Genomic DNA, 24,351 nt, shown 5'->3' with positions numbered 1-24,351 from the left:
GAACGTTGTTCTGAGATGCTGAATTCCATCGAAGACGAGGCTTCATGTCTTCATTACAGCGAAGAGCCGTAGAGACGTGAACAACATGTTCAAGATGTATAGAGGCAGGAAGGCATGTCGGGAGAGTGCAAGCATGACCTCTTATCGCTATCCGGTGTTTCGCCGATCTCGGCAATGACCGGCCAGGTACGAGCGTCAATCTGCATGACAACCTTATCAGAAAAGCATTCTCGTGACTTCCTTGAATCACGTACCTTCTTCATATTCTCTCAGACATTATAAGATCTCTCCCTTTCCCGAACATCATCATCCTTTCTCAGCCCCATTCTCATTCTCATCATCAGTTTTATCAGTTTTGCCGACATCATGGCTATTCTTCGTGCTTGTACTACTCTTGCATGTGTTGCTGCCGTTGCTTCGGCTAGACAACTTCCTATCGTTGCTGCTGATGATTATCCTTCAACTCCTACATATCCAGTGTATACTGGACTGTCTTACAACACTACCAATGGAACCAATGGCACCACCATCGACACCAAGAAACTTCAAGCAGACATTGACATCACCAAGTTGGTTGCCCGTGCAGAAGCACTAGCCAAAGTTGCAGACCTCAGTCTTCCTGAGTACAACCACCCTACCAGAGTCATTGGTAGCAAGGGTTCGTAGTGATTACCTCTTTGTGTTCTTACAACATACTGACCACCTTGGAAGGTCACGTCGGAACTGTCGACTACATCTACTCAGAAATCGCCAAGCTCGGCGATTACTACAACATTACCAATCAGACATTCCCTGCTGTCACTGGTAACATTTTCGAGGAGCGTTTGGTCATCGGGCATGATGTCCCCAAGTCAGCGTCAGCTATGAGCCTGACACCTGCTACTAAAGGCCACGAGCCCGTCTACGGACAACTTCTCTTGGTACCAAACGGAGGCTGCTCTGCTGGTGACTTCCCCGTTAACATGACTGGTGCCATTGCCTTCATCAAGCGTGGTACCTGTTCTTTCGGTGACAAGTCAGCCAATGCTGGCAGAGCTGGAGCAGATGCCGCCGTCATCTATAACAACGCTGAAGGTGATCTTTCTGGAACTCTCGGCTCGCCTTCGCCCAACCATGTGGCTACCTTCGGTATCTCTGCCGAGGAGGCTGCTCCTTATGTTGCAAGACTTCAAAATGGTACCAAGCTGGACGCAATTGCCTACATAGATGCTACTGTCGACGAGATCGAAACTACCAATGTCATCGCCCAGACCACTGCCGGCGACCCGGAGAACTGTGTCATGCTCGGCGGTCACAGCGACAGCGTGGCTGCTGGCCCTGGTATCAACGATGATGGCTCTGGAACCATTTCTCTCCTTGAGGTTGCCACTCAACTCACAAAATACGAGGTCAATAACTGTGTTCGCTTCGCTTGGTGGGCAGGTGAAGAGGAAGGTCTGCTCGGATTAACCTACTACGCCGACAGTCTTTCCGCCGCCGAGAATCTGAAGGTCCGCCTCTTCATGGATTACGGTAAGTGCTATAATTTTGCCTCCTGAGGCATTTCTGAAGATTCGACACAGTACTAACGCTATTAAACACCGCAGATATGATGGCTAGCGTTAATGGAGTCTATCAAATCTATAATGCCACCAACGCAGAAAACCCTGTCGGCTCTGGTGAGCTCCGTATTCTTTACGAAGACTGGTACAAAGAGCAAGGTTTGCCTTACACTTACATTGCCTTCGACGGCAGAAGTGATTACGCCGGCTTCCTTGACAACGGTATTCCCAGTGGTGGTATTGCTACTGGTGCTGAGGGTGTCAAGACTGCTGAGGAGGCTGCTCTCTTCGGTGGCGTGGCTGGAGCATGGTACGACCCTTGCTACCACCAGCTTTGCGATGATATCACCAACCTCAACCTGACTGCTTGGGAGGTCAACACCAAGGTAAGCAAAGCTGTGCAACTGACTGCATGATTGATGGATACTGATACATTTTCAGCTCATCGCTCACTCCGTCGCCACCTACGCAAAGTCCTTTGACGGCTTCCCTAAGCGCACACCCGAGATTGAGGAGAGATCGCTCTCGAGCTCAAAGAAGAGCAAGCCTCTTTTCAAGTACAAGGGCAACGAGCTTGTTATGTAAACTTCTTCCCGATACCCTAAAACTGATAGACATGTATGAATTGTTGTTTTCACTTCAATCTTGATCGGTTCTGCGTGTATCTCATCCGATTGGAAGTCACTGATATACCTCGACTGGATTGAGCAGATGTTCGTCGCACCGACACCAATGACCTCACGTAGTTCTATTCGCTCTCGCCGACCACAAAAGCAGTTCCATTGGCCCGCTCCTGACTGACATTCATACCCCGATATCCCACGCTCACTCGCAACCGTCCAACTTACCGGAAACCTGACAGAAACTTCAAATCATCCTTGCAAGCAAGAAACTGCAGCAACCTCCACAGCATCTATGAAATGAACCCTCAACAGAGAGCAGACTATCCGACAAAGGAAGAATGGGCGTTCACGAAGGGATCGAGACAAGAGTGTTGCATATTGCTGCAGTCTGCTGTATGGTAAAGTGTTTCTTCGCCGCAGAAGGAGCGGGACGGGAGGGTAGCAGGTCCGTCTACCTGACACTCCTGGAAAACCGCTGTGTCCTGTGTGGATGAGGTGGAGGATGTTGTGAGGTACTTTAAGATCCTTGCTCTCCAACTGGTCGAGAGTTGGAAGAGGTAGAAGCGGTTGTGGCATAAGAAGTAAGAGACCTGAGTGCTCTATTTGCACTGCACTGCTATGCTTGCTTGTCATCGAGATCTTCGTCGATGGCTTGACAAAGATACACAAAAGCTGCATATTGCTCAGACTGGATGTTCTGGGTGGCTGCACTGCTGTAAGAGCAGAAAGTCGGATGGTGGGTTAGAGCGGGGTTGGGACTTGGAGGTGGCAGGGTATTATATAGGAGTTGGAAGTTGCGGGTGTGGCGTATGAAGGCTGAAGCTTGACCTGAGATCTTTGAGAAATTGAGCCTTTGTGGCGAGTGGGAGCGAGATGGGAGATGATATTAATTTGCAGCGGCGAACGGTGTTTTGGCGAAGCAATATTGGATACGATGGCTTTTTCAAAATCTGTCTCGTCTTTGAACTAATTTTTGACTTGATTTCTTTTTCTGATTCGGACAGCACATCACTTGGCTAGAGTTGACGGTGAATGGAGTAAAACCCCACTCCACTCCAAACTCCAGTGGACTCCAAGGCTGATTTTCGGCACTAACAAATGCTTCAGAACGAGCTAGAACCACTGAATCAGCTGTTTAATATGCTTCTGTTCCATAACGTTCGACGTTATGAAAGCTCCGGAGAGAATGCGACAAAGCTCAAAAAAGGATTTTTCGTGGTACTGCCGGGATTCGAACGGTGGTCCTGGTTGGTGCCTTCCATATCGTTACTTACTACCCCGCCTGGAGTTCACTGCAGTCCACTCTAGCCAAGACTTTACTGGAGGGCCACTTCACTCCTCTTCATCCAGAGTCATCTCTGCACTTGCCTGAGAAGGCGTCAATCACACCAACATCACTCTTCGACCAACGTCACTCTGCAAACCAACATCGATCTCAAATTGTCCACTCGCCACAATGTCCCATGCCCAGGAGCTGGACACGGCCATCGACTTGTACAATGAAGAGCAGTATGATGCATGCATTGCGCATATCAATCGCGTGTATCGAGACAATGTCCCACTCTACTCGAGTCTGCGCTACAACATCCTTCTCGCCTGCTGTCTCGATGACTGGCACGAAGCAGAAGTACGTAAACTACACAGCCCATGTCTTAGGCTTTACACTGACAAACTTCTAGCACAGACGCTACTATGCAGAGAACTGTTACGCCAACTGGTGTCTTTTCAACCCCGACGGCTCCTATGCGGGTGTGGAGAGAACCCGCACGTCCCTACGCGACAACCTGGATGAACTTTCCGAATACTTGGCATCATTCAGACCGGACGATTGGAAGGAAACGCAAATGTTCTGGACCGCCACCGAGACTGCCGAAGCTGAGGAAGAGTATGCCGCTGAGATGGCGGAGGCAGAAGAGAAGGAGCAAGCCGGATTGGCAGAGGAAGCGGGCGTTGACAATGCTGAAGCTGGAGAAGAGCAACAAATCGATGCCGCTGAGGCCAAAGAGGAAGAGCAGGATCTCGCCACTGCCGAACAGAGCTGAACAAAATTGAAACCACTTTTTGAAATTCACTCTTGGAATTGCCACTTCTAGTGGCGGAAAACTATGAAAACAAAACAAATTGAGACTTGGAATATGTTACGTCTGATTTGCATTTCCAGAAAGTTTCACTTTGCATTTTAAAAGCTAATACGTACCTAATAATCTGCACTTCTCCTACGGTTATATAGGTATGTGTACCCCTCTAGGCTATTTCGAACAGTATATGGCGTGAGCTATTCTGAAATAGCTATCTAGGAAGATAAGTTACTTTTCTCTAATAGGTGGAATCCCAATGCTAACACTAATTACCAGTAACCCGATCTCAATTGAAATGAAACAAAACCGCAACATAATTGAAATATAATTGCGGAGGTTTCAACTTTTCGAAATGATGTTGAAATAGAAGTCTGATTCCAACCAATTTCATTTTCGTTCGGCTTTGCTGCCGAGACTAAGACAGAACAGCTTGCAGAGATGGCCGAAGAATAGGAGGAGCAGGATATGGAAAACGCAGAGGCCGAGCGAGAAGGGACCCGATATGAGTCCCTACACTATCGAGGCACTAAACACGCTATTCGATGCAGAGTATGATGATAACGCTGGGCTTCGCAACAAGCCTAAAGACGCCGCCCAGTTTGAAATCAACACGAAAGCCAGACGCAGAGGCACTCGCATTCCTGCTCCTATCACTGCAGCATCCAACGAATCTCCTAGCAGGATAAAGGTCCTAGACCGTTTCGGATTTGGATGACGAAGGCAGCCAGTCTGTGGAAGATCAAGTCATCAGGGGACACTGCGTAGACTCGATAGCTTTAATTGGTTCGTCTTTCGACCTGATATCCTGTTTAATCTCTTGCTACCCATCTGCAGACCATCCTTGTTTTCTCTTTCATCTCTCCTTTGTCTTTTATCTTTGTTCAATGTCTTTATTCAGTTTTTTTTTTGAGAGCGATTTGCCAATCGATTTCTGACGGAAGCAAACGATGCTCGATCCGATTCTGGAATGGTGTGCACCTAAGGGAGACGAATTCGAAAAGACTGAACCAAGGGAAAAGAACCTGAGAAGACTTGGAGAAGATGCGGTATCGGGAAATTGCTTGGCGATACTAGTGAAAGGCTTCTTTATCATAAGAGAATGGATGAAAGAAAAACAAAGAGCTCTCCGCAATTGAGTCTGCTTTAAGGAGTTTCCAATATCTGTAAAGAAGAGAGTTAAACAATTTGTCGTTTAAAGGGTTAAAAGATGGTTAGGGATAAAGAGCTAGCACTAGGCAAGGATAAAGAGGAGTAATGCTTAAGACTCTAGACAACTACGGACTTAGGAGTAGTAGCGTATTAAAGCACCTCTTTAGGAAAGTTTAGACTATAGAAGCCTCTTTTTGATTGCGAGCATACGTCTACTAAACACGAGCGCTATAATAGAGATAAACGAGGCGTATACTAGTAGAGGGGCCTATTACCTTCCTCTATATACCCTACGCTATGCTTCTTACGCGTAGCATGCTAGAAAATAAGTAGGTAAGAATAGCAGTAACGAGAGTTTTCTCCGATATACTAGGTTACCTATCTTTATAATAGTATTACTTTCTAGATGCTATTAAGGTAGACTTTATAGTAAGAGACAAACGCTTAAGTAAGCGTATAAAACATGAAGCTCTCGTAATAGAAGACTCGCTTAAGTAAGGATAGTAGTAGAGAGTCTATTATGCGGAAGCCATATAAATGTAGCGTATAGTCGTCTATAACTATGCCGTAAACTAGACTCTAAACGTATGATTAACACCTTCGTACATAATTTACTAAGTAATTAGCATCGTAGATAATAAGGGCGTTGCTATCTATGCTTATAAGGTCTTATAGATGCCTAGGCGACCTTACTAATGCCATTAGTGTTACTAATGTCGCTAACGGCGTTATAGCTGCTAATAAGAGTAATAAGCACCTATACGTCTTATACTACGCTACCGTCGCTAACGATTAAGGTGTTAGCGGTAAAGAACATTTCGGAACTTAGTTCGAAGACGGCAATTAAGGTCTAAGGATATAATGGTTATAGTACTACTATATATTATAGCCTAAAGTTACAGTCATTCGGAGCGAACGCACTAGCATTAACATAGAAATAGCGAGGAGTAAAGGGCAAAATTCATTTGTGATTTAACAAGTATTTGTCGAAGATAGTGTTAACCTAGAGAGGTCGCCGTTAAGAAGTAAGCCTATCTCTCTACCGGCTTTAATACCTTAGGAGTTGCTCGCGGGGGACATAATCGGCTAAATAAGGTCTTCTCGGAACAAACTTATAAGAGCCATTAAGAATAGGGATAATGGAATAACATAATACTAGATAGATGTTAGGTAAGGAGTTAAGGCGAAAGGAGGATAACTTATAAGGGGGCTTTAGAGTTAAAGAGGGGGAAGCAGATGTAGCTACAAACGCTTTTCTAGTTAATCATTAAGGACCGAGATTTAGAGGGTCTTAAGAAGTCTAAGAAGGGGTAGTTAGCAAGAATCGATCGAAGTAGTGTAGTAGGTTTCCTTACCTAAGTTGCTTATCCTCGAAGCATTTAAGGCGAGTGCGAGTGTTACGGGCCTAACCGTAGTATGTAGTAGACTTCTAATAAGTTAAAGCTATATAGTACACGTAGGCGGCATGGCGGGGTTTAGTTAGCTAGTTTGCGAGGCGATGACCGGAAGAGGCAGTAGTAGTTAAAGCCGAGGAGAGGGCGCGGGGGGTGCCTATAACACTTAGTAAGAGCTAGACTTAAGACTAGTTATATTATAGCAACTCGACGCGCGCATTACACTTACGCTATCTACCTCTAGACAGTTAGGACAGCGTATTACGGGGCAAATGCTACGGCGGGTAACTAGGATAAGGTATACCTTTTCGTGACCGTACGCGGCGCACGAATCGGAAGGCATTTTGTTAGAGCTTAGGGAACGTTCGCGACTAGAGGGATAAATAGAAGGGTTACGAGTGTAGGTAGTGATTTAAGGTATGTCGATTAAATAAGAGTCGCGTATGTTGTGCTTGCTACAGGGAAGTTAGGGAATCTAACTACTTTAGTAGTATTAGATGCTATAAGCAGGCTAGCGGCTTAGCGTTCTTAGGTCCGATCTCTATAGGGAGCTCGATCGGGTTAAGTACTACGGCTGTAATGTTGCTATAGCAATCGACCTTGTTTATCTAATGATTAACAGCTAATGTTTCCGCTCTCGATATCTATAGTAGCCTAGAGGCCCTACTACCGTCGATTAGTCTGCAAACTTCTGTAACACCTAACCCTCTCTAATGTTGCATAGGCTATTAGTACTCGATTAAAGCTCTTCTAAAAGCGGCAGCCGACACTAAAGATCCTACTCCCCTAAGCGCTTAGCAACTACTTAACCGATCGAGGGAAGCAACTTCATCTTACTATTCTTCTAACGTATAGCTTCCGAGATATCTAGATAGAATTAGATTAGAGATGGGACTAGATGGATATCTAGTCTAACTTATCTAGTCTAATCCATATCTAGAGGACCCCCTTTCTAAGTCCACAATATCCAGTTAATATCCAGTAATGACTAGATATCTAGTGGATATTGACTAACCCTTTTAGGCTAGTGTATTACCCTTTTCGGCTTAGTCACCTTCTGAAATTGCCCTTGTTTTACTCAATTAAAGTAGTATTATATATAAGCGTGTAACAAAGGTCTTATAAACAAGGTAATTAAGCTAAAAATGGCTGGTTACAAAATTGGAAGGACCGCAGTTCGAATCACGGCAGAATTTTCTATTTTGCACCAGCTCACGGAGGTCCTTGGCGGGCGCCTTACCTAATTAGGCCTGCCAAGCTCTTAGACTGGATATCCATCCAGTCCCAGCTCTGAATTGGATGAGGCATCGCTATGTCAGCTTTGGTGGGTACTTGATAAGGGGGACGAGGTGTATGGCCGCAGCCGTGAGCTTCTCCTTCTATTATGAAACGGACAAACCGCATCCACCTTGCTGAAGTTGGCTGCCGCATGATTCGCATCAGCTCCGGCACCAGAAAGGCATACGTTCTCGAGGTAGACCGTCGCACGATTGGCTTGTGAAAGCCGCCAGCTGACTTTCTAGCTCGAATAGCAAGCGGCAAAAAGCCCATGATAAGCCCATGCGAGGAGAAGGGAAATCAAAATACTCAGGAAGGGAAGGTGGAAAAGGCATAAGAGGCTACCGCTAGAAATTCTTCATGCTTACAGAATACAGATTGCTCCGTCTCGATGCCGACAGAACCACGATTCCGTACTGGACAACTGCACGACTGACATCTTTTCCCTCGATGCGAGAGCTGGACAATTGCCTCGTAGAACTAGACCGTGATTCACCGACGTCGTTCGCGTCGTCGCTTGCCCTCTCCGCTCGTCGCGGCGTTAAGGCAACGAATCGGCGGCGGCGGCAGCAGCACAGGCAATGAAAAGGCTGGGGCGGTAGGTCGTAGGATGAGAAAAGAAGGTCGAGGACGAGGAGGGGGTGGTTTATATAGGTCAGGAGGGAGTTCTTGAGAAATCTCTGTATTCATCCCAACTTGCTGCTATTATAGTCACAAATCAGTCACTTCAACACCACAAGGACGCGTGTAACGATCAAGGGAACAGCGCAGTTCTTCATCAGTTGCACCAGTATTAATCGCACGAGTATTAGTTGCAGCAGCGTGAAAAGCGTCATTATCAAAAGTACAGGTGATTAGAAACCCCACGCCGTAGAAAAGAAGTAATTCTTCTTGTGAAGACACCCTGAAGTGCTCGCTTGCAGAGCCTGCGATCGTCCTGACACATAGTGTCCAAAATCGGTAGGTGTGCAAATGGAGAACTGGAGGGGGCAGGGGTTTGTGATGTAGAGGGGTATGTGTTGAATGCTTCTAAACATATATCAGACAAGAGGTAGAGGAGGCAGGAAGAGGAAGGCTTACATGAAACACTTGAGCATGTATATATCTTCGAGAGGCCTTATCCTCGACTGGATGGTATAGAGAGTACAATTCATGTGTGATTTCGTGTCGTTCATCACTGAGAATGTGATGTTGAGAGTAGAGGGGGACTTGTTGAGTACTTCGATGTCGTTCTTGCTTGATAGAGTCCCTGAAAAAAGGCTCGTGTATCTTCAATTGGTCTTAGCCTTATAGAGAGGCGATGTCGGTCACGAGCGGTATGGAGGTAATGCAGCAAGCTTCCCCGCCATCAGTACTCCCACTCGAGGTACTCTGGAGAGTCGAGCTCGGTCATGGGCTGACCGTCAAGTTCGCTCATTGCTTCGTTGAGGATGGAGCTGACCTCAACAGGTGGTGCTACTCCTTCATCGAAGTAGTCGTAGAGATCCTCCATTGATCCCCCGTAGTCAAACCTAACTTCGTTATTGTTGGATGCGTTGTAAGGCGCAATGACCAGCTGAACATCGAGTCTGTTGCTCATCAGGCGGGGCTCCGGAGAAAGTGTGCGCGACTCAGATCTGGTGCTCTCAGGGACATTGGCGTCAGTGTCCATCTCATCGTCGGAGGTCAGATCCATGAACCACGAGGTACCGCCGTGGTGGTCTCTAGTGTTGGCCTGGCCGACGGCAGGAGGGGATTCAAAGATGTCCATCTCATCATCGTTGGTAAGGTCAATGAAACCGCTACCAGCATTGGTCTGAGCGACTGCAGGAGGGTATATAAAGTCCTTCTCAAGGAGCTCGTAGATCTCCTTCTCGATCTCGGTGAGCGCATCCGGGCAGCTGATATACGACTTCTGGATAAGCAGGTCTTCGACCTGCCCCATAACCTCGCACTTGACCTGAGATAGGGGTCAGTCGGGTTGACAGGAAGCACTACATGTGTTATACTTACGTCGAAGCAGCAGTCATCAACCTCCATCATCAGGCAGGTGACGCAATTGCTCTTGTGGCAGTAGTGAGTATAGTCGCCGCAACGGAGGGTGACACCGATGGAGTGCAGAAGCGGCTCGCCGCACTGAGCGCAGTGGATCTCAGCAGCAGTAGTTGAGGTGCTGGCGTCGGAGGTGGTCTTGATTGTGCACATGATGATGATCTTGTTCGGTTGTCTGAGGGATTGTGGGATGAATGGGTGATGAAGTTGCGTGAGAGAGTTGATTATAGTCGTGAGAAGGTTTTGGATTGGAAGATAGAATGCGCGTATGGTGAGTTTGCGGCAACGGAAAATATTTGGTTGATGGTTGGAGAGCGAAGCTGCGCGAGTGGTGAAGTGCGAAACAATAACAAAGCCAAACTCGAAAGTCTCGGCTCGAAGACAAACGAGGCAAACGAGTGTCGAAGAGTTCTCCCGGCATTTGGAGATCATTCAGAAGCGACAGTATAATGCGTTTCATGGCATTGAATTGATGACAATCACTTGCTGTTGTTGCCGAGCCCCTGATGTGATACCAATGCTCGTCCTTCGGTAAGTCGACCTTATCGAACAACTGGTTCTGAGCCCTCTTGAAACCACGTTCTTTTCTCTACAGCTGCACGAAAAGGTATAGTGGACGCACACCCCTCGATGGTCATCATTGGCACCTCATCTGGACAAAGCCAGGTAGAAGAGGAGTCTACTTTTGAAGTCGCTGACAGTAGTGTACCTTGGATTCAAGTTATCGAAAACCAGCGACCGCAACATGCACCATATATCCCATCTGTCAACTTCGCAGTAGTCGAAGAGGCCAACACAGAACAAGAGCTCAAGGGCACAACCGGCGTATTTGCCTTTCTTGGTGTCTTCCAGAATATCTCCGCAATTGGTCTACGTAGAATGGGGCATCACTGGTGGTTCTGAAGGAGATAGTCGTTGTACAGGACTGGTTGTACTTGTTGCTTGGGAGGGAATGGCTTCCGGATCCTTCCTATCCACCCAGAATTCTAGCTCATTGAGCCGAACTTATGCGATACAATACTGCGCAGGGTCATGCTGGATTATGATGACCGTGGTGATATCTTACGAACTCTCATTTGGTGGCACTGTTAGTTATTCAATCGTTTTGAGCGATCTCCCAATCCTCACCTTACGAGAACCTTGCACGCCTCTTCAGTGTTGAATTCCGTGGCTGCGTCCTCGCGTTGCTTCGCGGTCTGGTGGGTGAGCGATTTGATTGAGACAAAGGGGATTCCTAGGGTGTATAGCAGAATCTCGATGTCAAAGGTGTTCTGAGGCCACATTGTGAAGACGATAACCTTGCGGCCCTCGACGTAAACCCATTCGTAGAGTACACCTAGAAGGTATTTCTTCTTGGCGGACTGAGCGCACTGGTAGGCCACGTCCAGGGAGCGGAACGCGCTGTATGACGGGAGCTACGGCTCCGGGCGAGTCACGCGGTGGTAGTACTCTGTCACTCTGTCTGGGAGACTCTTCTTACCCTTGGTGGCACCGAGGGTTTGGGCAAAGATCTTCGAAGCCGCGTATCCCTTGGTGTAGAATGCGTCGAGGAGCGTGTTCTGCTCTTGACCATCTCAAAGTCGGAAGCGATTTTGTCCTCGGGCATCTTGGGGTCCACAACCTCGAGCTCCTTGGAGTTGATCTGGGCAATGCCGTCAGTATCTGCGAAGAACTGTATGTTGTAAGCATTGAAGTAAGGAAAGATAGTTTTGGTGCATGTGTATCTCTGAGAGTCCGTCGAGAACGATCATTTCCCCAGAATACTCAGGGTACTCGCTGATGTTGATAGTCTTTGCGAAGTGACCGGAGGGAGCCAATCTCTGTACCTGTTCAACAACGGATTGTAGGCCACTGAGACAGACACCGATGATGTTGTGCTTGTTGCTCTTGGAGCCCTTGATTATGATAGCCATTCTGGTGATCTTGTCGATGTCGCATGGAGACATCTGGCAGGGGGTTAGAGACAATTACTCGAGTGATCTTTGGTCGTTAAAGACCCTTTCGATCACCCTTCCTAATCGGGAAAAGCCCAATGATCCTCCCTCAGTTCTGACCAATCCCGCTCAACAAGATCTGAGATCTAGGAAGCGGTCTTTCTGTGATTCTATAAGATCACGAATCCCGTTGTCGTAGAGGCAAACAAACATAGAAAATATAAAGATATTCGGTGCGACAGCGAAGGGAAACGATGCTGGCCAAAAAAACAGTGGCAGAGAGGAAAGGCTGTTTTTGACCAGGTTCTTCCAGTGCATCCGTTTAAAAAGGACTTCTTAGTCACATTAGCTGGAGTCTGGCCAGCTGGCATGTCATATATAAGGGGTAGGTATCTGGGGGAACTGTGGCAAGACATGCTGCTCCGCTCCCCGTTCCTTCTTCGTTCTCTGGTGCCAAACATATTTATCAGTCACCAATTGTATATATAGTGCATAATCAGCTCCGAGGTATCATTCCAGAGAAAATCCGTACGCCTTGAGGGATCGATCTGGTTCGTAGCGGATCATGAGAGGACGCACTTCTCGCACGCAGAAGCGGTGTCTCTCCTCGGCCCTGTGATCAACTTTGACAGCCTTCTGGCTGGTTGAACTCTGGCGATCGAGAACCCAGAGCTGGAGCTATAAAACACGTATTCTAGCACCTTATCCCTTATCACACACCGACCATTGCAGCTCATCGAGCCGACAAGGAAAGTGTATCCAATTGTGCGTGCGATCTCTGCCGCTGAATCTATTACGACCGCAGGAAGTAAGAAGGGGGGTCGAGGGAAGTAATCACGTCGTTGAAACACACACACACATTTGCATTCACCGGTACATCCTCTGGGTGGGTTGGACGGAAACGATGACTTCTTTCCGGGTGGAAGTTGAGGAACGGTGCGGAGTGTGGGATAAGGAGATCGGAGACAAGGAGAAGAGGCAGGGAGGATAGATGCCTTAGGTTAGCACACGGGGCGAATGGTCGAGCACTCAGGAGAGAGATCACTACGGTGAGTTTTCGAGAGAAGTGTGTACTGCCCGGTGTTCGTCACGATCTATTGGATAGAAACAATGACTTGCTTCCGTGTGAAAGTTTGCAAAGGGAAGCGGGATGTGGGATAATGAAATTTTGTCGTCCAAGCATACTCAAATGACTGAAGTCTGCTCGAAGCAGATGGTAGGCTCGGGCTCGGGATCTCGGTTTTTAGATGCTCCAGCGATCATTTAGCTGCCTTGAATGAACAAAGATGTCTTGGTCACTACAAAGAAGATCAGGTGGCGACAGCGACCCGATGTCTACATGTATATGTATATGCATATCAATCAATGTAGCTGTAGTTAGATGGAAAAGATTGCCGGTTGACCTGTTGGATATCTGGCGGTCTTAGGCGCTGGTGCTCTCATACAATTCAAGAAGCAATGTGTAAAGCGAACCTCTCAGGTCTTTCGAGAGGCGTTCAACCAAGCTGGCGGCGAGCAAAGTGTAGCGGAGATATGCTGCGTACTGCTATAGTGGTAAGACTCATGAGAATGTACATACGAACGGATTGGGGAAAGGTTCCAACTTCTATCGTGAGCGATGTACAAAGACTCCAAGATATAGACTTTTTGTGGGGGTGACGAGGAATGAGTTCATGCGAGTGAGCGGAAAAAGGAGAGGCAATGATGAAGAACAGGGGCATGGACAAGTACAGTACAGTAACAGAAATTAGGGGAAGTGAGCGGTGAAACTCGAACCCCTTTTGACCCCCTCGATCATTTTTGGCGGACAAGTGCAGAAGGATTACCATGAAAGGCAGAACAACACAAACCCCCTATCATTGGAAGAACCCTGACTCTGTTGGAGACTTGCTAAGCGCTCTCTAATGATAAGATCGACGATTGCGGAGCCCGTCGAGAAGGTCGTAGACCGCGCGCTTTATCTCTTTGCGGCTGTCTGAAGGTTAACATGTGGACTTGGAAATAACTATAGAGCTATGCTTACCGAGGGGTACGGCGGCTGACAACCGAGCGTTCCACGCGCTCGTAGGTGATCCACTCTTCATAATGAGGAGCAGACTGTTCATGGAGCTTTCCAGGGCGCGCATAGTACTTGGAGTTGTAGGGGTTACCAGAGTTGACTGAGCCTTGCGAACGAACAGTCTCGTTGACGTAAGTGGTAGGGACTGGGTAGGTGTGAGTGCCCGGAGAGCGAGCAATGTGCTCGTCATCGTCGTAAGAGCTAGTGACAGACTCGACAGTTGGAGAACGGGTGGTTTCGCTTGATTCGACCGTAGCGTTGTCAGGAGGGTTCGCAAGGCTTACGAAGACAGGCATGTTCTCAAGCCAAGCAGTCGACTCGGCAGTGGGAGAGGTGCAAGAATAGGTCTGGGTGACATGGGGCTTGGGGATTCTGGCCAAAGCCTCCTCGAGGTCTTCGAGAAACCAACCGCGTTGCTGCAGAAACTTGTCTATATGACCCTCGTGCTTGGTACGCATGATCCGGTCGAAGATGGCATGGGCGTCGACGTCTAACTGGCAGCAGTCAGTATGATTGTATACTTTTCAAGAAGGTTGCGAAACCTACGGGCACGCAGCGGTGCTCCTTGAATTGGAGGAAGCAACTGTTACAGGGAACATTGTGGCAGCCCTGGACTTTGACATTACAGACAGCCTTGGGAGGTTTCTCGAAGAGCATCTTGACGACGCAGCAGCTGCAAACATGAGGGGAAGATTCCATTGTGCTGAGAGAGCAAAAGCTTATCCAGGGGTGGAAGTCGTGAGAATAATTACCTGGACTAGAAGTGCTTGTTGTTTTGAGTTGGCCGAGAAAACGCGTGGAGTGTATGAGACCCAGAACACGTCAACACTGAGGGATGCGACTTGCAAGCAAACAGTAAAGTCGCCAAGAAGTCGTAGCCATGATCACTGGAGATTGAGAACCGGCGGAGACTCTATGGGGATCAGTTGGCAGATCAACGAGCTGAGCTTGGACCTAACTCAAGGCCAACCAACTCGCGGGTCAGTGTATCATAAGTCTCGTCGTGACGGATTTTCCAGCTTGAAGTTGTCGTTTGCTTATGCAGAGAGTCCAGAGGCACTCGAGAATGATTGGGTCACCGATAAGGTCGCTGAGGTGATGGGTCTTTCGAAGGACTTCAGCTCGATTTATGGATCATCTCCACAGGATAAAGAGCTGCTTGATATTGCATGGTAGGCATGATACACAAAGGGCTCCCATTTCTGACCACAGGACCGGCTCTGCTTCCTTGTATCCGGCTTCGATACCAGAAAGATGGTCAGGATCGAACAAACATCACAACTATTTCCTGGCCTGAAACTCTTGACGAAGCCAAGATGTGTGGATCGCCATCTTTTGAGACTGGTTGCTTCGACATCTAACAATATGACCTGCGAAGGGCGCATTGCTGCAACGCTTCAAGCATCCGCCAGATCGAGGGAAAAGATATTAATCGTCACATGGAAAGCAACAACTCCAAGCACTTCATCAGATGCTCTGGAGATCAATAGACACGGTCTGCTCAGCGCAGGGTTGATGAACACCAGTTCGATGGAGGCACGATTCTCAAGATCCAAGACATCTGCACATCATGTCAGGCTCGCGCGGGTTGTGAGTCGAGGTGGAGATTGGATGTCTGGCGAGCTGACATATACCTGAACAGAAGAAAGGTTTGACATCACGCCAGAAGGGCAGACTAGGTACGGGGTAGTCTTACGATATTGCAATGTTGGTCCGGGTCTTCAAAATTCGTTCCACAGATCTTAGGACTAGGCGTGCTTGCTTCTTCAAAGCAACATCTGCATAAATGAGACTAATAATGAGTCTGACCGATTGATAACTTGCTGTCTACAAGTATGTCAACTCATAGCACTTAAAAGCGATCTTTTTCTTGAGCTTTCGAGTCTGTGGGATCATAATGCTCGTGGCCACAACCTCCACACGGCAAAAACAGCGAGCAGGGACATTGGCCAGGTAGTGCGAGATAGCATCTTCGAACGTCTCACTGGAGCGACACGAACTTTGATGCAAGACGGCAAGGGGCCAGATCTTCGGAGTCGAAATTGTTGGTAATAATCTCAAGCACTTCGCTAGGTAGGTCTCTAATAAACAAGCTCCCAATATTCCTCAATCATTTCGATCTCGTCAGAGAAATCGAGTTTCTCCTTGACTTCCTCCCCCTCGGCCTTGGCTACCTTGACCTCTTTGAGGCTGGTTTTGATGGTGCCATCTGTGGTAGCGAGTTAATGCGTCTAGTAACCATTGAAGTCAGATAAGGGAAGAACAGTAAGTACACCTCGGCGAGACTATCTCAGGAACGTCGCGTTTACCGCAGTTTGAGAATTGGTGGACAGCCCCAGAGCGGAAAGACAACCATGCACACCCATACACCAGCCAACAATCTCGAAGACGAACTCAAAGTTGCGTACGTGCAGGGAGAACACACCAAAAGCTGATGCCGAAAGGCCTGTTGAATGTCTCGACCTCTTGAGTTACGAATGTGTAGGGGTATTCATGCTTGGAGAACTTCGCAGCTGTTATACGGCTCAGTTCATGGCCGACTGTCTTGTGTTACCAAGGCTGAGATTGGCGATTCCTGGGAGAAGTAAGCAAGGACTCATCGCTAAGATACAATGAAGCTTACGTTAGTCAATGCTGTCTTCTGGGACACTTGTGGAGTCCATCCATGCTTCGACGTCGATGATGGCGAGGTAGCCCTCGATTTAGTCTTACATGATTCTACGGAAGTAGCATACCTTAAAAATGGCGGCCATCGTGCGAGCGGCAGCGGTAGTAAGGTTCTCTAAGCGAAGGGCAGTCGAGAATGCGGAAGGGTCGAGCACCTATGAGTATAGATTAAAGCTTTGATAGAGGTCGAGGGGATCGACGAGAGCGGTCTCCATGGTCTAATTTTGGGTGTTGAAATTGAGTCGTGCAATGCTCTCTACGTCGAGTTGATTGATTTTGTGCTCATATATAGCATTCCAAACGTTGTGAAGAAGTTCGATCATGGCCATGCGCTCTTCGGGGCTGGGCAAGTTGGTCATAGGGTTGCCGAGCTGACTTCTACGTCTAAGATTTGAGAGGCCTTTCACTGTAGGCCTTTGCTGTGAAGGTGGTCTGAGCTCGGATGAATGCAGGGCAAGCCAACTCACGAGCTCAACATTGTTCTGGGAGGGATTGATGGTGGAGATTGCTTTGAGAACTGGCCGATTGGCTCAGCAGCCCGAGGCAGCACAGCAGGAGGATCCGTGACAGAAAGCTGGTATGCTCTAGACAGAAGTTGAAATGTAGATGGTGGTGCAGGGAAGAGGTCGTGAAAGTCCTTCTTGGCCTCTCTGGGGGGCTTGATCAGCCTTCAGGGACGTGGCGATATTCTCGTCTCTTTGACTTCATAAATCAGTCCCGAAACGGTCTTGATCCGAAATTGGTCGGGAGCGGACGCCTTAACGCGAAGCAAGCGTCTCAGTGCCATGGTAGTATAGCACCAGAGCGCTTTCTCTTCTTTGTGCGCAGCCTCAATCCTATGGTTACCAGGTCTTCTTCGATCTCCTCACTATTTAGACCTCTCGGTACCATGGTAGTGGTTGTAGGTGGCGGGGTTGTGCGCGGTGCCGGAATCGAGGTTTGCTGTGGTTTTCAGAAATGTTATGGTTGATGTCGTGTTAGGAAGGAGTCACGGAAGCAACGCGACGAGATTTCGTGTCTGGAACTAGTCTTTGGGTTTTGAGATAGCTACTCGTTTGATCGTACAGCTCTCTTGTTCGTCTATTCCCAAGTTGATCGACGCTCTGATACTCTGGGAAGGTGACTGTGAGTGGAAACTTGAAAGTCAGGCCTTCTGTAGTCTTTGAGATCGTCTCAAAGGTGTTCTGGTAAGGAGATCGGTTCCAGGAGGCGTAGTTCGCATCCGACTGTATATAAAGTGTGGTACGGAAGTTGCGAAAGTATAGTGGCAGTGAATCCTGGAGTGTCCACCACAACCTGGCGGTTCTCAAACATGATTGATCCATATATACGTTGGAAAAGTCGCCAAAAGCATGACGGCTGGTGCGATCGTTTGGACGCAGTCTCGCGGAACACCCCAGCGCTTCGAACCATCTCACACTGCATATCATGCTGGCGCCCTGCTCAAGGCCGTGGGTCTTGATGACGACCTGCGCAGAATTGTCAAAATCATGAGGGGCTTGAGTTACTGAACCGTGTGCGCTTACCTGAGTGGAGGTAATGTAATCGTTGACCATGTTTGATGATGTGACGGTGGATTGAATTATTGAAGTTTGTGGTTGTTGGGAGAAAGAGAGAGAGGAAGGAAGGAGAGCAATTATTTAAAGTACACACCCGCCCTTTGAAAAAGCTTTGACGGGTACGGACAGGCATTTGGCAAAGGGTTTGACTACGAGTGGTAGAACTTCGTAGTCAAAGGAGCTCCAAGCATCAAAACCAGTGATAAGCAGAAGGCACGGCAGAAATAGCTTTTGTTTACACATTTTCTTCGTTGTGCCGAAGCTTTTCTCCACACTGATACGGGTCAGGCCGCATATGGCACGGAAGAGCTGTTTCGCTTCGACTCTGATGGTCTTGCATGTAGCGAGGATGCTTAGGTCGTTGCAGGCGTAGTTGTAAGTCCCCCGGTACTCGCTCGTGATTTTCCAGGTTGACGAGCCCTAGACACCTCCGTCAAACTCCTCGGTCTCGTCATTGGGGTCGCAAGTAACGGTGTCAGCCTCCCCAGCGGTCGAATTGGCGTACTCAGTGGAAAGTGCCCGTGGACATCCTGATTACGGTGTTCTCGTTGTGTGGGGCAAATGCACAACAGGAGAAAGGCATCGGCTATATATTGTCTCCGCACTTGCCAGGAACGCCTACTAACGCGCTGCACTTGATGTGTGCTCTCTGGCAATTTGTGCATGCCATGTTCTGTGAAAGCTGGCGGTGTGTCTTGATTGAACGAGGGACGCGCCTCTCAGCCTTCAAGTCCTTATCGGAGGGAGCTGTAAGAATCTTGGGAGTCTTGGTGCTTTCGAGAGACATGAGCTTCCTGGTTGCCTTTGCTCTTCGCTCCGGCTGGTCTCTGCCAGCTGCCCCACCACATTACTTGGCTGATTTTGTTTACTGTACTTTTGGATTGCCGAACACACTCACGAATCATGTACTTGTAAGAAACCTCCGACTTCAGGTGGGTAATCATTTCCGGAATCATAGGCTAAGAAGGGCAAGCAAGCTGAAAGGCATATGCGAGAGAAGATGTCGGGAGCTTGGACGGTTCTCTTCATAGCGGAGCTCATGCTGCCACTGCCTAAGCGAGTATGGCTGTGGGCCGTAGACAAGGCGCTGGACGATGCTCTTGCCGCCTGTCCCCTTGCAACCCCGTGAGTTGATGACTGTTGCGTCGAAAGGGACACCATTGGCCTCTCTGTCGAGGGCCTGGACGGGAACTGAGGCTCCGTTGGTGTGCTGCTGGTCGTTGTCATCGCTCTCGATGTCTGAGGCAGTGACACGCTCGGTGCTCTTCGACCTTGAAAGCACGAGGCCTGTTGAGGGTGGCCATGTTGGGGGTGGCCATGGGGGACCTGAGGGAGCTGAGGGGAAACGAAGGATCTGTTCGTTGCCACTTGCTGGTGGTCGTCGCTCTAAAGTCTGCGTCAGAGACGGTGTCCAACTATATAGAGTGCATAGTCAATCGAAGCTGGCCTTGTTACTTCTCTTAACAATGGGTGTTGATGCTATACGAACGCGATTCACAGGTAGGGCGAGGTTGTGAGCTAACCTTTAGGTCCTAAGAGGTTGCTCTGTCCCCTTCCTTCTTAACGCGGGGACGAGTGACATGAACTTCCGGCGCAGGAGGTTCCTCCATCCCTACCTTCTTTAGAAGGGTAAGGATACGTTAGCAGTCCGCAGCAGTCCTCTTAGTGCTTAAGCCTAGTGTCTGCGGCGAGCTTGCCGCCAGCTTAGGCTTCCGGGGATCCTTCTTCGAATTGGTTGCCATGGTTGGCGTATTTAGGGACTGTATGGGAGGCATCATTGTGGTGGTGAATAGACGATTCAGTGGACAAAGCGACAATGTGTGGTAGCGCTGCGCCTTGAATCGCGTAGGGTTTACTCCTTACACAGAGACACCACTAAGTCAAAGTCTTCGCCCTCGCTGGTGACTTTATAGGCGATCTGATCGTTGAGCTATATGCAAGGATCGCTATATAAGTAGCTTGATGCGTCTTTGGCGAGCATTAGAGCCTTGGCGCTGATAGTAGCCAGATAACTGCTCACTTGAGTCTGACATTTTCGATCATGGGCCATGGTCTTGATGAAAAATGGCTATAAATACTGATGGACAAAAGCGCTGAAGAGGGGTGGCGATGTCGTCTGTGTAGACACAAGGCGTGAAGTTTGGCGTCACACATTGTCGTATCTCTCAGATCGACCGTGGAGATTGGATCGTCATGGCATCTTGATTCTTGACACGGCATCAGGAGCAGGATATATAGTTTTGTGTGCGTAGTCACCGACGTTTGCACAGGAAAGGTATATATCTACTTTGTCCCAGTAGATGTGCTCAGGTAGACCCAGTAAGAGGTCAATGATCAGCTTGACCAAGCAGAGTCGCGGCATTGATGACTATCCTATTCGAGTGACTTCTGACCTCTGCTTCTACCATGAGTTGACCTGAGATCTGTCAAAACGCTGCTACAGATGTGTCGAGACAAGAGTATCTCGGAATCCACAGGCAGCAGTCCCGCGAGCGCTGGAAGATTCTGGGAACGGTGGCAATGACTCTCTCCACTTCCATCAGAGCGGTTGAGGGTGCCTTGATGGATAGCGGGAAAACTGAACTCGCAATGAAATCAGTGTCTATCTGCCGCTGCCGCGAATTTGCGTGTGCTGTCGGTGTCGGTGTCGATGTCGATGGACCTGATTGTGTGGTCCGCAGCTGGGCGAGAGGTGTTCGGGGTGATGTCCAAGCTTCGGGGTCAGAACTCATGGTGAGGTCGATGCGTCAACAACCATTCAACAACCATTTCAAGACGACTTCGGAACAGATATCAAACAAGCTGGCTAAGTCGTAGAAGCGAACTAGTCCGGCCATTTCGCGCTTAGACGATTTAGGTAGAGTCTTCTTGGGTGGAATCTTTAGCAATCGCTTGCTAGCAGGAACAGTCTTTCCTCTAGTAGATCCTTTGCTAGCAGGAACAGTTTTTCCTCTAGTAGATCTTTGGCCGCCTCCGCGTGCAGTATTCGGTCTCCATCTTCTGGTTATATAATCGACGGGTGTGTCAATGGTAATATAGCCATCTAGCCCAGCACAGTGACTTGTATCTCTTTTGACTAGTAATGTGTCACGGCGCAGATATCAGGCATGATGACGATGTCAGGGACGATCATCAGAGGTTATACAGTACGTGTGAGGAGTGTGCGGAAACGCGTTGTCTGCTATTTTATTCCAGGGGTTGTTCACCTTTGTCGCCTGTTATCTCTAACCTGCCGTGGATGGTCCCATACCAAAGTTTGCATATCGGCGTCGATGAGGGTGAACCTCTGTATTGAGTTTGTGTGGCAATGCTCTTGTTCACTAAGCGCTGTCGAGCGGGTGATTACCGGTGCATTGCAAGTGCACATGGCAGAGTGGAAGATGAGATTCCCGTCGCAGCAGTGTTGCTTGATCACATCCCAAGGTGCTCGGTAAAAACCCCTCCACTGAAGTACTCTTTAGGGGACAGTCGTCACTACATCCTGTGCATAGATGGTCTCCTTCTCTGTTATGCGGCCAACTGAACCCAAGAGTGGGTCGTGTTCTTATGCCTATTTGAGCGAGAGTTTCATCCACGTCGTTCAGCTTGGCCGCGTCGTTCATGTTAGAATTTCGCAGATTCATCGTAACGACCCCAATAGGGATGTGGAAGTTCTGGCCTATACGGCAGATATGGCGAGTTAAGAGCAATGTCTGCCAATATTCTCATGCTTGTGTTGAATTCGAACACTCTAGTGAGGCAAGGCTTTCTGACGAGGAAACTTGGCCTTAGCCTCCTTTGCTGCTTGAAAGCTGACAGGCACCCATGGGCGCCCTCGTACCAACCTGGGGTCATGAATGAGTGCGAACTATTATATATCTCATCCTCCTCTGCAAGGAAATTATACGTGTCGAGATTGTGAGTCAAGGCACGCTGCAAGAGTTGTAAACTGACTTTCGGCTTTGTTACGGACTTCATAGACGTCTGAAGCGCATCCACGGCACGGTAGTCATTGGTGCTATCCATGCTATTTCTTATTGCAGTCACGCCTTGCAATAAGTCTCACAGGCCAACAGTCGTCATCAGCGGAGGGGTTGAAGTGTCATGTTGTTGTTGGGCATAATTTGGATGCCCGGTCATTGTCGCCGCGGTCTTCAGAATGGGCAATCATCGCGCTTAGATGATGTCCGATGCTTAACGACCAATATGACGGGGATCAGAGGTCTAGTTACGAGTCTGTCTCACGGTTTCGATGAAGTCCCTGAGAGCAGCGGTGTGCTGCTTCAGGGCCTCAGTATAACGGTCAAGAGCTGCGATCAGTTCATCGGTGGGTGAGCGAAGAGATCAGGACACCTGACAGGCGCGCAGATCTTGGGGTACCTGACTTTGAGATCGGTTTCAACGAAGTCATGGTAATGGATATAGAAGGTTTGGTCGACCGGATGAAGCTTGGCGAAGTTCTTTCCGCATGTAAGCAATGGGCTTGTGATGAGAGCGGAGACCCCTCCGCGGCGAAAACGACCTTCGGTTTAGGTTCTCTCGAGTTGAGGCATGCCGCCGTGAATGTGGTTGATGCGGGTTGAATGGTCGGTGTCAAGTGACGAGATCCTCAAAGGGTAACAGAGAACGTTCCCCACGGCGGCGGCGAGAGGTCGAGCCACGACCGAAGTCAGGCTGACGTGGGCGAGAAGGGGTGAGCAACTGCTCGCGCACGCGGTGCATACGCTCGGCCGAAGCCACAAGTGCGCCGTTGAGCAGCGCGTCAGGGGAAGTGTGGACAGACACAGCGGCTTCATGGCGAGCACGGAACTGACTCGGTGACTCCAGCATATTTCGACATAATCCTGTTATAGATCGACGGCCTCTTCGCGAGTTTCCACAAAGATGAGCACCTTGCTTTCTCTTAGTTGCTCCGATCTCAAGCTTTTCCAGCTAAATTAGTTTCAGACCGCTGTGCACACGAGCGTTCAGGGGCATGTCCGCTATATATTCGGTATCCAATCGACTCAATCTAGGCATTTCTGCTATCCGGAAGAGAATATCATTAGAGCTGCAATGTGAGGTTCCATATCTTCTTGAGACGCAGGAAGAGTTCCTGGGCGAGGTAATAGTGCAGTTGCAACTATGAGATGTGTAAGTCAAGACATCATCCACCGACAGCAGATTATACTCACATTTCAAGACAGCTGGCTCCCTCGTCGGGTCAATGGATACACGGTCCACGAGGCGCTCGTAGACGCTGAAGTCCAGCGATCTCATGCTGGAGATGTGTCGCTATACATTCTTGAGCGCCGGTTCGAAAGCTGCTTTATGCGGCTTCTGTCCTTTGTTTGATGTCGGTAACATCTGTAAACTCCATTCGGTCGACGCGTCCAGTTAGAGAAGCTGTGCTGCCGCGGCGAGTACGGCTGCGGCTGCGATTACGGCTTAGGGTTAGGCTTGGACCACGTGGATATGTACGGGGTGCCTTGGCAGGTCGGCTCCCCAAACAACAAAGAAACCAAAGACGAGTCGACAGATCACATTCGGTGCCTTGCAAGATATCCTTTGTTCGAGCTTCTGGAACGGGATAGACAAGACACAGCCTGTAACATTGAAAGGACAGCTTGAGTCTTCTAAGTTGAGTTTTGAAGATCAGACCTCTCGTGGCCATGCTTTGCAAGTTTGCGGCACATCTTTTGGATGGGTACTTAAGTTGATGTACTTGTCGAGCAGGAATAGGCGGAGAGACGAAGCGATGGATAGATCGCTGAGTGTTCCATGAAGCAATGTGAATCTGGGTAGTGTGGTCATGGTCTCTGCTCCTTCGCACAACTCCGTCATGACAGTGCGACGAAGTGCAAGTCCGAATTGTTGACCAAGACTTCTGTTGGGGTTGTTAATTTGCTCGACTTCAATATAGGTGAATTGACCATTGGACACCATGCCAGCTCTGACCTCCGAAAACATTGATATGGTTTTCGTTGGTCTCTGTCGAGCAGCGCGGAACAGGTAGCGGGTATGTTGTGACCATCGCAATTCTTGCGATCGATCCCGTCAACCGTATATACGGAACAGCA

General features: G+C 48.7%; 6 protein-coding genes across 6 annotated transcripts; 2 read left to right on the top strand and 4 right to left on the bottom strand.

Annotated features, from left to right (window-relative positions):
* Positions 1-224: 224 nt before the first annotated feature.
* M438DRAFT_326343 (Zn-dependent exopeptidase) lies at positions 225-2,179 on the top strand. The gene is made up of 4 exons (XM_029903124.1): positions 225-658; positions 712-1,512; positions 1,587-1,927; positions 1,983-2,179. Exons 1-4 carry the CDS (start codon positions 367-369, stop codon positions 2,124-2,126), a joined length of 1,578 nt encoding a protein of 525 aa, XP_029756602.1. The 5' UTR covers positions 225-366; the 3' UTR covers positions 2,127-2,179.
* Positions 2,180-3,620: 1,441 nt separating this feature from the next.
* M438DRAFT_338951 (uncharacterized protein) lies at positions 3,621-4,206 on the top strand (the record flags this gene model as incomplete). Its single annotated transcript, XM_029904174.1, has 2 exons — positions 3,621-3,791; positions 3,844-4,206. The coding sequence occupies 2 exons, from the start codon at positions 3,621-3,623 to the stop codon at positions 4,204-4,206; spliced, it is 534 nt and encodes a 177-aa protein (XP_029756601.1).
* Positions 4,207-9,411: 5,205 nt separating this feature from the next.
* Positions 9,412-10,247, bottom strand: M438DRAFT_338950 (uncharacterized protein; the record flags this gene model as incomplete). The annotated part of the gene is made up of 2 exons (XM_029904173.1): positions 9,412-10,002; positions 10,056-10,247. The coding sequence occupies 2 exons, from the start codon at positions 10,245-10,247 to the stop codon at positions 9,412-9,414; spliced, it is 783 nt and encodes a 260-aa protein (XP_029756600.1).
* A 971-nt stretch (positions 10,248-11,218) lies between these two features.
* M438DRAFT_338949 (uncharacterized protein) lies at positions 11,219-12,007 on the bottom strand (the record flags this gene model as incomplete). Its single annotated transcript, XM_029904172.1, has 3 exons — positions 11,219-11,509; positions 11,575-11,766; positions 11,840-12,007. The coding sequence occupies 3 exons, from the start codon at positions 12,005-12,007 to the stop codon at positions 11,219-11,221; spliced, it is 651 nt and encodes a 216-aa protein (XP_029756599.1).
* Positions 12,008-13,929: 1,922 nt separating this feature from the next.
* Positions 13,930-14,744, bottom strand: M438DRAFT_338948 (uncharacterized protein; the record flags this gene model as incomplete). The annotated part of the gene is made up of 3 exons (XM_029904171.1): positions 13,930-13,999; positions 14,052-14,581; positions 14,634-14,744. 3 exons carry the CDS (start codon positions 14,742-14,744, stop codon positions 13,930-13,932), a joined length of 711 nt encoding a protein of 236 aa, XP_029756598.1.
* A 2,787-nt stretch (positions 14,745-17,531) lies between these two features.
* M438DRAFT_338947 (uncharacterized protein) lies at positions 17,532-18,310 on the bottom strand (the record flags this gene model as incomplete). Its single annotated transcript, XM_029904170.1, has 3 exons — positions 17,532-17,696; positions 17,747-18,223; positions 18,281-18,310. 3 exons carry the CDS (start codon positions 18,308-18,310, stop codon positions 17,532-17,534), a joined length of 672 nt encoding a protein of 223 aa, XP_029756597.1.
* Between the last annotated feature and the right edge of the window lie 6,041 nt (positions 18,311-24,351).

Source organism: Aureobasidium pullulans, assembly GCF_000721785.1.
Source record: "Aureobasidium pullulans EXF-150 unplaced genomic scaffold scaffold_25, whole genome shotgun sequence".
Lineage (NCBI taxonomy): Eukaryota > Fungi > Ascomycota > Dothideomycetes > Dothideales > Saccotheciaceae > Aureobasidium > Aureobasidium pullulans.
Note: the sequence above shows the minus strand (reverse complement) of the source record. Positions and strands in the feature narration are given on the sequence as shown.